General features: G+C 42.1%; 2 protein-coding genes across 2 annotated transcripts in view; one reads left to right on the top strand and one right to left on the bottom strand.

Moving 5' to 3' along the window:
- LOC117496623 (NLR family CARD domain-containing protein 3-like) overlaps window positions 1-12022 on the bottom strand; it is a 41595-nt gene extending 29573 nt beyond the window's left edge. Inside the window, exons 1-5 of the mRNA XM_034148335.1 lie at window positions 11904-12022; window positions 1226-1505; window positions 637-730; window positions 369-552; window positions 207-243 (exon numbers count right to left, since the gene is read on the bottom strand). Coding sequence (XP_034004226.1) covers window positions 207-243; window positions 369-552; window positions 637-730; window positions 1226-1496 — 586 coding nt within the window. The 5' untranslated portion in view covers window positions 1497-1505; window positions 11904-12022. The remainder of the gene's footprint in view (window positions 1-206; window positions 244-368; window positions 553-636; window positions 731-1225; window positions 1506-11903) is intronic.
- A 1608-nt stretch (window positions 12023-13630) lies between these two features.
- On the top strand, window positions 13631-17648 carry LOC117496622 (actin-related protein 6-like). The gene is made up of 5 exons (XM_034148334.1): window positions 13631-13719; window positions 15673-15751; window positions 16005-16176; window positions 16925-17063; window positions 17289-17648. Exons 1-5 carry the CDS (start codon window positions 13631-13633, stop codon window positions 17416-17418), a joined length of 609 nt encoding a protein of 202 aa, XP_034004225.1. The 3' UTR covers window positions 17419-17648.
- The last annotated feature ends 474 nt before the right edge of the window (window positions 17649-18122 follow it).

Raw genomic sequence — 18122 nt, 5'->3', positions numbered from 1 at the left:
TAAAAGATCCATCACAATATTTGTTCCTAACTTTACACATTTCTGAAAGGATAGTAGGACCCTTAGACTCAGTGGTGTGTAGACCCTGATGCCTGGCTGCAGGATGAGGACCTGAGGCATGTACTACGAAGCCGGATTTTGGCTTAGTGAGCTAACTTCAGGGAAAACTCTGGGTTTGTAAAACTATTTTTTAACGAATGACTTACCTGTCTCCTTCTTTTTCAGTGTCGCCATGTTTTCTCCCTGCAGAGATCCAAAAGATACCGAGAGAAAATATTACATAATCTTACATCTGAAATAACATGGGTTTATGCAAAAAATACTTTGTTTTTCAGCAACAATACTGCTTATTTTAAGGCAATTATTACTCCAGATCCAGGTCCAGGTTCAGGTCCAGGTTCAGGTCCAGGTTCAGGTCCAGGTTCAGGTCCAGCTTCAGGTCCAGCTTCAGCTTCAGGTCCAGGTCCAGGTCCAGGTCCAGGTCCAGGTCCAGGTCCAGGTCCAGGTCCAGGTCCAGGTCCAGGTCCAGCAGAATGTGGTGTGTCCTCTGGTCTGGAACACAACACAGAGCTTTGAGTGAATAATGAGTGCTGAGCTGTGACATGGAGAAGAGTCATGGACAGTTGGAGATCTCACCTCTGAGCTTTGGTCTGGCTGTCATGTTCCCCACACAGAGAGGGGGGGGCTCCCTCCTCTCTGTCCTCACACTGATCCATAGCAGAGCCTCCACCTTCACACAAACACAACAACATGCTCATCACAACAAAAACATCACAGGACACATTAGTGCCCCTCCTCTCAGATGTCCACAGCCCCAGGCCCACACAGAAACTCAGTTTGTTGACCCCTAAATATGTTTTTGTGATTATCAAGACTTCTTACAGCACACCCAGAAGTCACCACATGTCTCAGTTTTAAACATGTGGTTAACGTTGTTCATTGAGACAAAACTAAACACATAGGCAACAAAACTACTTGGTTATGTTTAGAAAAAAGATCATGGATTCGCTTAAAATGTTTAAGTTTGTTACTCTATGCAATTCAAACTATTGACCCTGACCACTGAGCTTTCAGGGCCATGGGGGAACCTAAACCCTGACACCATGTACAGGTGGTGTTTCTCTGTGTGGTATATCAGGAGGACACATCCAATCCATGTTATCATTGTGATTTACCTGACCTCAGGTTCCCTGTTTGTAACACTCCTTAATAACTAATGACCTACCTGTCGGTTCTGATGGGATTTTTGATAATTTCTCCTCCAGAAGATTCTGATTCATATCCTTCAAAATGTTTCTGGTCACTTTAATAGTGTCAATGCCGTAGTTCTGAAACATGATGTCCACAGTTTGCGTCCGACATGCATCCTCTAGTCGACTCTTTGGGATTCCTTCAAATCCTAGGACCTTCTGCTGAAGGTGCCACTTGAATTCTTCAAAGTCCTCTTTCCCCAAATCTTCTAAAGTTCTGAAGAGGATCTTTTTCAGTGTCGCCATCTTTTCTCCCTGCAGAGATCCAAAAGATACCAACAGAAAATATTATATAATCTTACATCTGAAATAACATGGGTTCATAGCAGAGCCTCCACCTTCACACAAACACAACAACATGCTCATCACAACAAGAACATCACAGGACACATGAATGCCCCTCCTCTCAGATGTCCCACAGCCCCAGGCCCACACAGAAACTCAGTTTGTTGACCCCTAAATATGTTTTTGTGATTGTCAAGACTTCTTACAGCACACTCAAAAGTGTGGTTAACTTGTTCATTGAGACAAAACTAAACACATACGCAACGAAACTAATTGGTTATGTTTTGAAAATAGATGACGGATTCACTTAAAATGTTTAAGTTTGTTACTCTAATGCATAGGGATGGGTATCGTTAAGGTTTTAACGGTACTTGTAGAGCCGATGAAAGGGAGTCAGAGGCGGTGTGTTCAGTATGGAACTCCACTTTTTATTATCCATTAATCAAGACAAGGTAAGTACATGTGCTGCTCTGCATGACAAGACCAAAGTGGATCAAGGACCGCAGAAACGTCATGGTAAATGACGTTGTCATTCTGCAAGACAACACTATACCCCGTGGCCAATGGAAGCTGGCCAGGGTTGTGGAAGTGTACCCAGGAGGGGATGGAAGAGTGAGAAGGCTCAAGCTGCTTATCAGCGACTCTACCCTGGATGGAAAGGGAAAGCGCATCGCTAAACCTGTCTACCTCGAAAGGCCTATCCACAAGACGGCAGAGGTGTGGACTCGAGTCACATGACTTGGACTCGAGTCAGACTCGAGTCACCAATTTGATGACTTTGGACTCGACTTGATAAAATCACAAAACACTTGCGACTCGACTTGGACTTGAACACCAATGACTCTGGACTTGAGCCTTCTGACTTGAGGTGACTTGATACTTTAATTCAGGGGTCTCCAACACAGCCGCTCCTACTCTTGCTGAAAATCCATGCAGGGAGGGGCGGGACTTTATTTTGCTGAGCCACCATGCGGCCAATCATATGCGAGAACACACTAGGATCATACCATTATGTGAAAGAAGGGTGGGGGGCAGACGCTCCAAAGACAGCAGGTGTAGTGGTACAGGCCAGCTACACAGAGCGACGGGGAGACAGATTTAAATGCAAGCGCGTCGGAAAAAAGTCAAGAAATGTGCGAAAACCGAAAAAAGAAGCAGCTTCTGGCTGCATTTCAATGATATTGGAGAAAGCAAAGCTGAGTGCAGGATTTGTAAAATGAAAATAACCTTCAGAGCAGGGTTTTTTTTTGGTAACCACTCAGGATTTATTGTCAGAGGTGGGAGAAGTTCAGATCTTGTACTTGAGTAAAAGTACCAGAGTGTAGGAATACCGGTTACAATAAAAAGTCCTGCATTCAAAATGTTACTCAAGTAAAAGTAGAAACGTATTAGCATCAAAATATAGTTAAAGTACCACCTGCAGAGGGATCTAGATTCAGGTGTTCTTTTCCCCATAGAGACGCCTCGCTGCACATTATCTCTTGCATAAAGATAGATTGTGGGTCCCTTATAACATGCTGTACACAGTGGAAATAAACATTCTGGTCACCTCAACATCAGGGATCTTATACATTAAACTCCTTCTGAATCAAACCGTCACGGTAGCATTACCTTACTGATCCCTCTTCAAATAGAAGAGAAACACGTTACTTTACCAGCAGAGAGAAAATGGATTATTAAATGATTAATGTGACTAATAAAGAGTAGTTTGATTATTAAGTATTATTCTGTTGATCGATGTCATTACATTTGTTGAAAGGCACATAAGTATGGAATGCCATTCAAGCCAAAATTAAATAAATACATAAATAATTAAATAAATACATATATATATCAATATGCCTATGAAATAAATTCTGAAATAAATAAATGAAGCAATAAATATGTATACATGTACATTTAAATACACATTTATTTATTTCATGGGACTTGTATTTCATATCGACACATTTATTTATTTCAAGAGACTTTTATTTCATAATGACACATTTATTTATTTCATGGGACTTGTATTTCATATCGACACATTTATTTATTTCAAGAGACTTTTATTTCATAATGACACATTTATTTATTTCAGGGGACTTGTATTTCATAATGACACGTTTCCATTTCTTATATGCAAATGAACGGGGCGTGGTTAGCTCACAGATCCAGACCAAAGCAACAGCACCGCAACGCTGACTCAATAGCTCTTGTTTCACACTCAGCCTGATTTAGCTCTGGTTCTTCCTGTTTCAGCCGCAGCGGAGCCGGCTCTAAACACCGAACACCGGTTCTTAGCTGACCCCACTTGGCTGCCCGGCAAGAACCAAGAACCACGCTCACGTCGGACGGGGGCGAGATGAACCTGAGCCATAATAACAGTTTATGGCGAGTACGGAAAATGAAAGTTGTAACAAGCAGTAGCGCTGAGCAAAGTGACTAGAAGGCAACCACACACTTATAAACAAACACTCTTTATAAAGTCAGGCAACACTAACCAGGCTTCGTGTGATTCTGTTTATTTGTACCTTACTTTGACCATCCGTTCGCTGTCATTGATCATTGTGGAGAGCAGGCAGAAGTTTTGTTTTGTATTATAGCAGCTATCAGATGGAATCAATACATGGGCTGCACAGGTTGTCATGTCCGACTATCACGTAGAATCATAATGAAAAGGTAAAACGTGCCTGTAGAAAACGGCTTATGCCACAATAGGATAGCAACAAGTAGTCAAGATAGTCAGTTCAGCTTCGGTTGCTGTTGCATAACTGCGGTCAACTCAGCCGTCTCTCGCGTTCGCTTGGTCAAATCAGCAGCTATTCATTTTTGAGTGCGCAATTAATAGCGCCTTTACGGTAATCGCTGTACAAGAGTCAAATAATGCATGTTTTTTTCTGCTTTATTTGCAATACAAGTCATTTGTACCATAAGTTCTTAATAAAACTGACACTGTTTGACTCAGTCCTAGTTTGACTGCTACAATAAAATGAAGTAGGCTATACTTTTACTGTGTACTTTTTGGGTAATACTCTCTCAAAGTCCCTGAGAACAAACTCATGCCACTTCTGCTATATTTGATGAGATAAAATGATTTGTATCCATAAGTTCTTAATAAAATTGGTACTGTTGGACTCAGTACTTCTTAGACTACTACCACAAATACAATGAAGTAGGCCTACTTTTATTGTGTACTTGTTGAGTAATACTCTGTCAAACTCCCTTCCAGAGTACAATCATGCATGTTTTTAGCTATCTTTGATGAGAGATAAAATGGTATTTTGCCATAAGTTCTTAATACAATTGGGACTGTTGGACTCAGTACTACTTGGACTACTCCCACAAGTACAATAAAGTATTTTTACTGTGTACTTCTTGAGTAATCCTTTGTCAAACTCCCCTCCTGAGTACAATCATTCATGTATTCTGCTATATTTGATGAGAGATAAAATGATTTTTTGCAACAAGTTCTACATGAAATTGATACTGTTGGAGTCAGTACTACTTGGACTACTCCCACAAGTACAATCAAGTGTTTGAGTGATCCCCTGTCAAACTCCCCTCCTGAGTAGAATAATGCATGTTTTCTGCTATATTTAATAAGCGTTCACAATACTGGGAGGCTGTGGCTCAGTGGATAGTGTGCTGGACTTCGAATCAGGGGAGGACACTTCACCCCAAATTGCTCCTGTGGGGATTGTCCACAGTACTGAATGTATGTAAGTCGCTTTGGATAAAAGTGTCTAACAAATGACATGTAATGTAATGTAATGTAATGCACAGATAATGTTAGACAGAGTATTTTAAGAGGATAAGGTAGACAGATGACATCAACACTAGATCCACTAGATCAGTACTCCAGCAGCAGCATTGTTACCCCTTGGAAAGTCTTTAGAGACTATCCTGGATAGCTGGTCACAACCTTCCTTCAGCACAGTGACACACCCTGTCACTCTTGTTGGCCTCTCATGATGCTGCTAAAGTCCTTCTACTGCACCTTTTTGACTCCAATACAGGCATTTGTATATGTTTGGAGAAATTAGGAAGAAATACACACTGGCTAAGCCTGCAGGTGATATAGGCTTTGTTTTGCAATATTTATTCAAAGGTCACTTCTTATTTAAATAAATACCTGAAATATAGATATTATCTCTTATCAAAGATAGCAGAATACATGAAAGAATGTACTCAGGTCAGGAGTTTGACCTAGTATTACTCAAAAAGTACACAGTAAAAGTACTTGATTGTACTTGTGGTAGTAGTCCAAGTAGTACTGACTCCAACAGTATACATTTCATGTAGAACTTGTTGCAAAAAATCATTTTATCTCTCATCAAATATAGCAGAATACATGAATGATTGTACTCAGGAGGGGAGTTTGACAAAGGATTACTCAAGAAGTACACAGTAAAAATACTTTATTGTACTTGTGGGAGTAGTCCAAGTAGTACTGAGTCCAACAGTCCCAATTGTATTAAGAACTTATGGCAAAATACCATTTTATCTCTCATCAAAGATAGCTAAAAACATGCATGATTGTACTCTGGAAGGGAGTTTGACAGAGTATTACTCAACAAGTACACAATAAAAGTAGGCCACTTCATTGTATTTGTGGTAGTAGTCTAAGAAGTACTGAGTCCAACAGTACCACAATAAAAGTAGGCCACTTCATTGTATTTGTGGTAGTAGTCTAAGAGTACTGAGTACCAATTTTATTAAGAACTTATGGATACAAATCATTTTATCTCATCAAATATAGCAGAAGTGGCATGAGTTTGTTCTCAGGGACTTTGAGAGAGTATTACCCAAAAAGTACACAGTAAAAGTATAGCCTACTTCATTTTATTGTAGCAGTCAAACTAGGACTGAGTCAAACAGTGTCAGTTTTATTAAGAACTTATGGTACAAATGACTTGTATTGCAAATAAAGCAGAAAAAAACATGCATTATTTTACTCTTGTACAGCGATTACCGTAAAGGCGCTATTAATTGCGCACTCAAAAATGAATAGCTGCTGATTTGACCAAGCGAACGCGAGAGACGGCTGAGTTGACCGCAGTTATGCAACAGCAACCGAAGCTAAACTGACTATCTTGACTACTTGTTGCTATCCTATTGTGGCATAAGCCGTTTTCTACAGGCACGTTTTACCTTTTCATTATGATTCTACGTGATAGTCGGACTCGGACATGACAACCTGTGCAGCCCATGTATTGATTCCATCCGGTAGCTGCTATAATACAAAACAAAACTTCTGCCTGCTCTCCACAATGATCAATGACAGCAAACAGATGGTCAGAGTAATGGCGCGTTTCCACTACAGCGCGCAGCCCGATTTAAGAGGGCTGTGACGTCAGCGGCCCGTTTGTGGTTGCGTTTCCACTTGGCCTAGTACCGGCCGGCGGGTCCTAATTCACAGTTTTTCTGGCCTCATAAAATCGTGGGGCCAGGGCCAAAGACAACCGGGCTGAGTTTGTGACGTCAACGCTCTCGGCTGCTGATTGGTCGGAGAGAATCGTCACAATCTGCGCGCGAGATAATCCATTTTTACAAACAGCATTTTTGTTAACAGAGGAGCTACAACAATGGCAAAGAAAAGCACACCATGGTCGGTCGAGGAAGTGACGACGTCCATTATATTGCAGATGATAAGGTCCAGCGGGTGCTCGACGGGACAACTCGCAATATCAAAGTCTTTCAGGAGGTCTCTACACAGACACTGGACTCTCCAACGGCGTTACTGGAGTCTGCATGGTACGTTTTTGCTAACGCTGTTATTTGCTTGAAAGCTGTGTCCCTGCTTTGTGTCCCTGCTTTGTGTCCCTGCTTTGTGTCCCTGCTTTGTGTCCCTGCTCTGTGTCCCTGCTTTGTGTCCCTGCTTTGTGTCCCTGCTTTGTGTCCCTGCTTTGTGTCCCTATCTGTTTTAAAGCTCACTTCTAACAAATAAGTCTATTTTATCCTTACATTTATGTTCGACAACCCATGCTTTTATGGAGCCCCGAAGGCTAGCTAGGCAGATAGCATTAGCGAGAGCTATTGTTTGCTAACACCATATGTGCCATTGTTTACGTTCAGTTTGTCTTTTCTATAGTTGTTGTTGCTATTTATAGTATTGTGCTGCAGTAGTTTGTGGAATTTACAAGTCATGTTTCTGTTCTAGATGATTACATTGGGACTAGCGAGGAGGAACAGTTCCCAACAACGTCCTCTGCATCAACAGCACAAACCGAGGAGGAGACGATCTGGCCCTGCAGGAACGGCAACTGGCCCAGCAGAATCAATGCCATGTCTTATCTTATTGCTTGTTGATAAATAATTGCAGCCACCAGCGATCGCACAGAAAGATGGCATCATCTAGGCGTCCCTCTGCAGTCAGAAATATCATAAACACCATCGTCCACAAAGCACTGTACAGGGGTTTATGGATTTAAGAGAATACTTATCACAGTGAAACCTTTATCATCTGTTGCAATTAAAGCAAATAAGAGAATAAATACTTGGTTAAATAAAACATTTGAACTCTTTAGCAGGACAACTCTGCATACTGTTTGAAATTGAGTTTGCTAGCTTGAGGTCCTCCTCTAAAACATAACATTACATATTTTGTAATGGTATTAAGAATACATGATAAATACATGTAGAAAAATTACTCAATTGTATTACCCTCGTTGTGCTAGACTCAAACACATTGCTTATATATTTCAAAGAGAAGAGAACAAAAGAAAACACCTATACAAAGAGAGCGGTGCACAGCGCTTAATATTTACTTGCACTATATTTCTGTTGATCTGGGTTATTGTGTTGCACTGTTGGAGGAGCCTGTGACCTAAGATGTTCATTGTCATAACTACACTAGCTATGTTCGTATGACAAAATAAAAAACCTTGAACCTTGAGGCTGTGTCTTTCAGACAAACCATCATAATCATATTATTTTATGCTGTGGATACTTTAGCCTCCATCCATGTTAACAATTTTTTACACTTGCATTTATGAATATAGTTCTGTTGTGTTTTACACTTTTGTATTTATGTTTATAGTTTGCTTTGATATTTGCTTAATTTATTAGATTATTGTTATTATGGGGCAGTACTTGTGCTTGAAATTCAAATATTTACTAAATAGTCAATTCTGATAACATTTTTTTGGTTTAAATAATTTGACAAACACATGTATGTGAAAAAAAAGATGTATTTATGTTCAATACAATGAATATTTAGGTATTACATTATACATTCTAGGTATTCAGGTAGCGCATCAGACCCTCTCGTATGTCCCTGCCCTCCTCTGCACCTTGTGCCACTGCTACCCCTGGTAGACGTAGGTTTCCTCAGGCATCCTGAAGTTCTCCACTGAGTGTGTGAAAGATGGAACAATCACATTCCACCACTCGGTAGCTCGGTCGGTAACTTCTGAAATACACAAACAAAAGCATACATATTTTAATACGTAAAAGTGGTAGCTACAATTAATTAAATACTTGAAATACTTTGGTCGTATAGGGAGAGTGAGCCTAAACACATTGCTAGTTAGCGAACGTTAGCTTACCAAGTAGCATTGTAGTTAGTAGTGATTCGAGTCGTCCTGTAGTCTCTGCGGCGTAGGAGGACTGCCCGAACTCTCGCGTCAGCTTCTTCTATACCTCGTCTTGCTATACGTCGCCTCTTTCGAAACAACTCTTGTCTATTTCTTGTGATAATAAACCACACAGCAAAAAACAAGCAAACGATCGCTTTCACATCTCCATTGTTGTGTCGCATTGAAGATGACGTCACGGCAGTTTTAAGCAGCGTCGCTCCGCCTACACTGCGTTACTATAGATACTGACCCGGTTCCTAAACTGTAATGGAAACGCGCCATAAAGTGAGCTGGTCCTAACGAGGCCAATCGCGGCCCAGCCATACCGAGCGGGGCCGAGCGAGGCCGTGTAGTGGAAACGCGCCATTACAAATAAACAGAATCACATGAAGCGTGGTTAGTGTTGCCTGACTTTATAAAGTGTGTTTTTGGTTGCCTTCTAGTCACTTTGCTCAGCGCTACTGCTTGTTACAACTTTCATTTTCCGTACTCGCCATGAACTGTTATTATGGCTCAGGTTAATCTCGCCCCCTTCCGACGTGAGCGTGGTTCTTGGTTCTTGCCGGGCAGCCAAGTGGGGTCAGCTAAGAACCGGTGTTCGGTGTTTAGAGCCGGCTCCGCTGCGGCTGAAACAGGAAGAACCAGAGCGAAATCAGGCTGAGTGTGAAACCAGAGCTATTGAGTCAGCGTTGCGGTGCTGTTGCTTTGGTCTGGATCTGTGAGCTAACCACGCCCCGTTCATTTGCATATAAGAAATGGAAACGTGTCATTATGAAATACAAGTCCCCTGAAATAAATAAATGTGTCATTATGAAATACAAGTCCCCTGAAATAAATAAATATGTCATTATGAAATACAAGTCTCTTGAAATAAATAAATGTGTCATTATGAAATACAAGTCCCCTGAAATAAATAAATATGTCATTATGAAATACAAGTCCCCTGAAATAAATAAATATGTCATTATGAAATACAAGTCTCTTGAAATAAATAAATGTGTCATTATGAAATAAAAGTCTCTTGAAATAAATAAATGTCTCATTATGAAATAAAAGTCTCTTGAAATAAATAAATGTGTCATTATGAAATACAAGTCTCTTGAAATAAATAAATGTGTCATTATGAAATAAAAGTCCCATGAAATAAATAAATGTGTATTTAAATGTACATGTATACATATTTATTGCCTCATTTATTTATTTCAGAATGTATTTCATAGGCATATTTATATATATATATGTATTTATTTAATTATTTATGTATTTATTTATTTATTTAATTTTGGCTTAAATGGCATGCCATACTAGAGAGCCTGCTGGTCATGTCAGAATGCATTCACTACAGGACCTCAGAACTTTTACCATTCCTGACGTCTGTGCAATGTTTTACAACTCTCTGAGCATGATAAGCAGTGGCGGCACCAGAGATGTTCTTTTGGGGGTGCTGTGGGGTAGCTTGACGTTTCATAGAGGGTCCTCAAACATGTAGGGTTTCCCATTAAGGTACCGGGCGCTACAGTGGAACTTTCTACTGCAACACTCCCCACAGACACACACAGTGCACCCACGACTGTTACAATGAAGGCTCGATAATCAGCTCACATATAGGTGTAAGCAGGGGTAACGTGCTATTTTTATAAGTGGGGGGCGGACCTCATCTCCTCTAGGGGGGTCCTCACCTCCTCTAGGGGGTTCCTCACCTCCTCTAGGGGGGGTCCTAAGCTCCTCTAGGGGTGTCCGAGGGCATGCTCCCCCGGGAGATGTTTTTTTTAAATGTTGAAGTTAAAAGCATCAATCTGGTGCACTTTGAGAGCAACATGAAGAGATCTATGGAAACATCTCTCAACACCATGTGAAACAGAACTGGAAGCAGATTTACTTTTCTTTATGGATATTTTACAAATCACTCCCCTTTCAAACTGTATTCTTGTTTTACTGTCATATAGTATTTCATACCTGTTTTTCATTTATTCTCTTTTTTTTTTTATACCTATAATGATCATATAAACATGTGCCTCGGAAATAATTGTTTACTCTAATGGTGACCAAACCCGTTGAGACCCACTGAGATAACTGAGCCTCTCACTCTGACAGGACACACACACACACACACACACACACACACACACACACACACACACACACACACACACACACACACACACACACACACACACACACACACACACACACACACACACACACACACACACACACACACACACACACACACACACACACACACACACACACACAGAGCCGAGCTTGAATGACACACAGAGACCCGAAAGTCCTCGTACTACTTCATATCACATTCTTTTTGTGTCATTATTGTATGATCAGTCTGACAGATGAACATATCCTGGCCTCGTCAAAGTTATGCTTTTGGTTAAAATAACTGCTGCTACTTCCTGTTGACTGACCACGTCCTTTTCCAGCAACTCTGGCCCCACCCCGGGTCTTCTGGTCTGCTTTCTGTCCCCAGAACCAGAACTAAACCTGGAGAAGTTCAGTTATTATGCTCCAAACATCTGGAACAAACTCCCAGAAACCTGCAGGTCTTTTTAAATCCAGGCTGAAGACTTTCACTTTTAATTGAACTATTCATATCTCACACTGCACTGTAACTGTTATTCATGTATTTATACCTGTGTTGTTCTATATTAGCTTGTTTTATGTTTATTTAATTCTCTTTGCTTTTTAATGACTGTTTTTAAATGCTATTTTATAATGTGTTTCCACTGCACTATTTCTTAATGCTCTTAATGTCTTTCATTTTAGTAACAGACTCCTGTGGGAGGGTCCTCACCTGCTGAGCTCTCTTCAGGTCCACAGAAACACGGCTGATCTCGTCCTCCTCAGTCCTGGTTCTGCCTGCTATTCCCTTATATCTCCTTTTATTCAACAGTTTGAACACCAACTGTCACATGTGACTCACGTGAAAGAGGAACTCTACTTTACTTCTGCTCTGAGTTGAGGAAATGGGGAAAGAGGGGGAGGGGGGGGGTTGAAGTGATGCATCAACTCAGGAGGAACTTGTCCACAAAGAGAAACGTATAATATGAGAGTGAGGTCTATGTCTTTAGCACTGACTATCATTATGTCACTGTCATCACTGTTGACCATCGCATCATGTGTCGGCGACTCCAGGAGGTGGGAATCGCTGGCAAGGCTCTGGACTTTTTCCACTCGTACCTCACAGGAAGACAGGAATATGTCCGTCTTGGAAAAAGCACCTCCGACACACACTGTGTCACCTCTGGTGTACCCCAAGGGTCAGTCCTTGGGCCACTGCTCTTTTTAATTTACATGTTGCCCCTGGGACAAATACTGAGGAGCCATAACATCAGCTTCCACACATATGCTGATGACACACAGATTTATTTCCAAACTGCCCCGGATAAACATCTGGCACTTTCAAATGTCTCAAGATGCCTGGAACACATACACCACTGGATGAGCAACAACGCCCTCCAACTGAATAGCAGCAAATCAGAGGCCATTCTGATTGGAACACCACATCAAACACAAAAAACTGATATCCCTCATATCAGCATCAATGGCCACTCCATTCCCCTCTCCCCACTTGTAACGAGCCTAGGTGTGAAACTGGACTCATCCCTTTCATTCCAAGCACACATAAAGACGGTCTGCCAAGCCTCATACTAACACCTAAGAGTCCAAAAGCCTGCAGCTAGTCCAAAACGCTGCTGCACGTTTGCTGACTGGCCACAAAAAGCGTGACCACATCACCCCTATTCTGGCCTCACTACACTGGCTTCCAGTTCGGTTCAGAATTGATTTTAAAATCCTTTTATTTGTTTTCAAAGCCCTAAATGGGCTGGCTCCGGCCTATATAGCTGAACTCCTCCAGCGCTACACCCCAGCCAGAGCTTTAAGGTCTGCTGACCAGCTGCTGCTGGTAGTGCCCAAGACCAGGCTCAAAACCCGAGGGCACCGAGCCTTCGCAGCAGCTGGCCCTAGGCTCTGGAACACTCTGCCCCTCCATGTGAGGTCGGCCCAGACCCTAGGGGTTTTTAAATCCACTCTAAAAACACACTTCTTCTCTCTGGCCTTCTAGTCAGAGCGGAGCACGACTCCTGACTTTTCCTTGTGTTTTTATTTAAATTTTGTTTTTTATATATATCTGTTGTAACTTATTGTCGTTTATTGTGATTGTAGTAATGTGTTTTTATTACATGTACAGCACTTTGGCTCGACCAAAAATCGCTTTTAAATGTGCTATATAAATAAAACCTGATTTGATTTGATTTAAGAAACATCTCCAAAATGCGACACTCCCTCACCAAACCGGATGCAGAAAAACTGCTCCATGCCTTCATCACCTCCCGCATTGATTACTGCAATTCTCTGCTTGCAGGCATTCCAGCAAAAACCACTCAGAGACTACAATATATACAAAACTGTGCCGCCCGGATACTCACAAAAACACGCAATACAGAGCACATCACTCCCATCCTTCACTCACTCCACTGGCTCCCTGTAACACACCGGATCAACTACAAAGTCCTCATAATGGTCTTCAACGCCATCAACCACGCTGGCCCCACCTACCTACAGGACCTGCTAACCAGAAAACAGTCACATACCTCACGCACACTCAGGTCAGACAGCTCCAATCTCCTGGCTGTCCCGCGGACAAAACTGGTCACCATGGGAAACCGTGCTTTCTCCTCCCTGGGTCCACGTCTGTGGAATCATCTTCCAGAGAACATACGGACCTCAGCATCACTCTCAGTTTTTAGGAAATGCCTCAAGACCCACCTGTTCCACACCGCATTTTACTGACTGTCCTTTACTTTATTTATTTTTAAACCTTCTATGCTCTTAACCTTTTATTTTTATATTGCCATATTTTATCCAATATGCTCCTTTAGATAACTTTTTACTTATTGTTCCTTATAGCTTTGTGAAGCACCTTGAGATGACGTTGTTTTTAAAGTGTGCTATATAAATCAAATGCATTATTATTATTATGTCTGTTTTGTTCGCCCACATGCCTAGTGTCTCTACTTTAAAGAGTCCTCTCCTGCTGATGTTCAGGTGTTTATCAGTATGTAGTGTCTCTACTTTAAAGAGTCCTCTCCTGCTGATGTTCAGGTGTATATCAGTATGTAGTGTCTCTGCTTTAAAGAGTCCTCTCCTGCTGATGTTCAGGTGTATATCAGTATGTAGTGTCTCTACTTTAAAGAGTCCTCTCCTGCTGATGTTCAGGTGTATATCAGTATGTAGTGTCTCTACTTTAAAGAGTCCTCTCCTGCTGATGTTCAGGTGTATATCAGTATGTAGTGTCTCTGCTTTAAAGAGTCCTCTCCTGCTGATGTTCAGGTGTATATCAGTATGTAGTGTCTCTGCTTTAAAGAGTCCTCTCCTGTTGATGTTCAGGTGTATATCAGTATGTAGTGTCTCTACTTTAAAGAGTCCTCTCCTGATGATGTTCAGGTGTATATCAGTATGTAGTGTCTCTACTTTAAAGAGTCCTCTCCTGCTGATGTTCAGGTGTATATCAGTATGTAGTGTCTCTACTTTAAAGAGTCCTCTCCTGATGTTCAGGTGTATTTCAGTATGTAGTGTCTCTACTTTAAAGAGTCCTCTCCTGCTGATGTTCAGGTGTATATAAGTATGTAGTGTCTCTACTTTAAAGAGTCCTCTCCTGCTGATGTTCAGGTGTATATCAGTATGTAGTGTCTCTACTTTAAAGAGTCCTCTCCTGCTGATGTTCAGGTGTATATCAGTATGTAGTGTCTCTACTTTAAAGAGTCCTCTCCTGCTGAGTGTTCAGGTGTATATCAGTATGTAGTGTCTCTACTTTAAAGAGTCCTCCTCCTGCTGATGTTCAGGTTGTATATCAGTATGTAGTGTCTCTACTTTAAAGAGTCCTCTCCTGCTGATGTTCAGGTGTATATCAGTATGTAGTGTCTCTACTTTAAAGAGTCCTCTCCTGCTGATGTTCAGGTGTATATCAGTATGTAGTGCCCCCCCGGCAAGTAAAACCAAAGGCCCCTTAACCTATTCGGGTGGCCCACGCATCCACCCCCCCCTCAAATAACAAACTACATGTGAGTTCATGGCTACTGTAGCAGACAACGTTCTTGTTGCTCTGCGTTGCTAATGAGTGACACACCGGAGTGGAGGATCTGTGGGGTTTATTCTCCCACAAATATCATTTACAATTTAGCAGACGCCTTATTCCAAAGCGACTTACAATGACCCATTACAGGGACATTCTCCCTGGAGTGACCGAGGGCTAAGTGCCTTACTCAAGGGCACACTAGTGTTCTGGACAGGAACTCGCAACCTTCCGATCATCAGCCCACCTCACTATCCATTAGACCACATGTCTACATAGAAAAACATGAAAAACTATCTGAGAAAAATCGACAAATTGATGAGAAAACAATTAAAACTTAACATCCCAAAAAATCTATAAATTAGCTTAAAATAAAGTCACAAATGAATGAGAGAAAGAGTGAGTTTTTGGTCAAGTCTCCACTACGCTGTATAAGAAAACACACGTTAATAAAATATTCAATAACACGTGCTTTTCTTCTCTTTAGGATGAAGGGCGAGGAGAACACGGTGGTCAGGGATTACGTTCTCCCAGATTTCAGCTCCATCAAAAAAGGCTTCTGCAAGGTGAGGACTAAAACATCACAGACGTTCTCCTGTAGGCAAGGCACGTTTATTCATACAGCAGCTTTCAACACAAGGCAAGTGCTTTACAACAATGAAAGACATTAAGGCCCCGTCCACACGGAGACCATAACTTGTTTTATTAAAAAGGAAATGCTCACCATACCATTGAAAGAAACCTTCAGCACAGTTCTTACAGCCCTTTGAATCATATGTTTTAAATGATGATATGATCATTTGACACGCCATGCTGCAGCCTCGGGAGGAGATGGTGTTCAGCGGGAAGTATAAGACCGGAGAGCAGATCCTGAGACTCGCCAACGAGCGCTTCGCCGTCCCCGAGATGCTCTTCCACCCGTCAGACATCGGCATCCAGGAGATGGGCATCCCCGAGGCCATCGTGCACTCCATACAGTCGCTGCCTGAAGGTGGAGAGACGAGCCTTCATTCATACCCTTTCATGGCTTCCTTCCTTGTTTCCTATCAAGCCACTAGACGCCTTAAAGGTCCCCTACTATCCTCTTCTTCATCAATATATCACAGGTCTCAGATATATCCAGAGCCTGTCTCTGATTGGCTGAAACACCAAACAGATCATTGCAGCATTACCCATAATCCCCTCTGTTTCAGCCCTGTGTGTGTGTGTGTGTGTGTGTGTGTGTGTGTGTGTGTGTGTGTGTGTGTGTGTGTGTGTGTGTGTGTGTGTGTGTGTGTGTGTGTGTGTGTGTGTGTGTGTGTTTGTTTGTGTGTGTGTGTGTGTGTGTGTGTGTGTGTGTGTGTGTGTGTGTGTGTGTGTGTGTGTGTGTGTGTGTGTGTGTGTGTGTGTGTGTGTGTGTGTGTGTGTGTGTGTGTGTGTGTGTGTGTGTGTGTGTGTGTGTGTGTGTGTGTGTGTGTGTGTGTGTGTGTGTGTGTGTGTGTGTGTGTGTGTGTGTGTTTGTTTGTGTGTGTGTGTGTGTGTGTGTGTGTGTGTGTGTGTGTGTGTGTGTGTGTGTGTGTGTGTGTGTGTGTGTGTGTGTGTGTGTGTGTGTGTGTGTGTGTGTGTGTGTGTGTGTGTGTGTGTGTGTGTGTGTGTGTGTGTGTGTGTGTGTGTGTGTGTGTGTGTGTGTGTGTGTGTGTGTGTGTGTGTGTGTGTGTGTGTGTGTGTGCTCAGCCTCTCACGGTGTTTCCTGTCTGCAGAGATGCACGCTCACTTCTTCCAGAACATCGTGCTGACGGGAGGAAACATCTTGTTCCCGGGCTTCAGGGAACGTTTGGAGGCGGAGCTTAGGGCTCTGGCCCCCGCCCACCTGCCCGTCTCCGTCCTGCTACCCGACAAGTGAGTTCATTCAGAGCCCCTGCTGGAGATATCTAGACTAAATCTAAATGTTGCTTGAATTGAAGTCACGAATGAATGAGTAAACTACCGTAAAGAAATAGTGAGGTTTTGGTCAAGGAGCCAGTTCGCTCTCTTGCAAAAAGTGAAGTCACTTAAATAACGTATATATGATATTGTATTCGATGCTGTGATTGTATAACATCATCATGGTCTCTGGTCCTGCAGCCCCATCTGTTACCCGTGGGAGGGCGGGAAGCTGCTGGCTCACAGTCCAGACTACGAGGAGATAGTGGTGACACGAGAGGACTTCGAGGAGAACGGACATTTCATCTGCGAGGAAAAGTTCGACATCTGACTGAAAACAAACTCCTCTCACGGAGGTTGGAGAGGAAACCCTGCATGTTTCATATTCAGTCTACAGGATCTGCCTTCAACGTGCAGGACGGATTCAAACCACCAGACATGCTGTTTCTCTACAGCTGTTCAATGTGATTTCAGTGTGTTGTATATTTGTTGTGTGTGTGCAGACGTCATGGCTTCAACACTTCCTTTGGGAACGTCAATAAATGCTGATATTACATTTTGTGAAGACTGCTGCTTTATGAAGTCTGAATGAAATGTCAAGTGTCCTTTAACATTTAAATAAGAACCGTCTCATTCGCCATTTTGTATGTCTTTTAAAGAGTCCTCTCCTGCTGATGTTCAGGTGTATATCAGTATGTAGTGTCTCTACTTTAAAGAGTCCTCTCCTGCTGATGTTCAGGTGTATATCAGTATGTAGTGTCTCTACTTTAAAGAGTCCTCTCCTGCTGATGTTCAGGTGTATATCAGTATGTAGTGTCTCTACTTTAAAGAGTCCTCTCCTGCTGATGTTCAGGTGTATATCAGTATGTAGTGTCTCTACTTTAAAGAGTCCTCTCCTGCTGATGTTCAGGTGTATATCAGTATGTAGTGTCTCTGCTTTAAAGAGTCCTCTCCTGCTGATGTTCAGGTGTATATCAGTATGTAGTGTCTCTACTTTAAAGAGTCCTCTCCTCCTGATGTTCAGGTGTATATCAG

This window comes from Trematomus bernacchii, unplaced genomic scaffold (genome assembly GCF_902827165.1).
Source record: "Trematomus bernacchii unplaced genomic scaffold, fTreBer1.1, whole genome shotgun sequence".
Lineage (NCBI taxonomy): Eukaryota > Metazoa > Chordata > Actinopteri > Perciformes > Nototheniidae > Trematomus > Trematomus bernacchii.
The sequence above is the reverse complement of the archived record's forward strand: the minus strand, read 5'-3'. Positions and strand labels throughout refer to the sequence as shown.

Coding starts and splice junctions, on each gene's coding strand:
- LOC117496622 (XM_034148334.1), top strand. CDS start 13,631: ATGGTCTTCAACGCCATCAACCACGCTGGCCCCACCTACCTACAGGAC. Junction 13,720..15,672: donor CATACCTCACGCACACTCAG/GTCAGACAGCTC, acceptor TCTTCTCTTTAG/GATGAAGGGCGAGGAGAACA. Junction 16,177..16,924: donor CATACAGTCGCTGCCTGAAG/GTGGAGAGACGA, acceptor TCCTGTCTGCAG/AGATGCACGCTCACTTCTTC.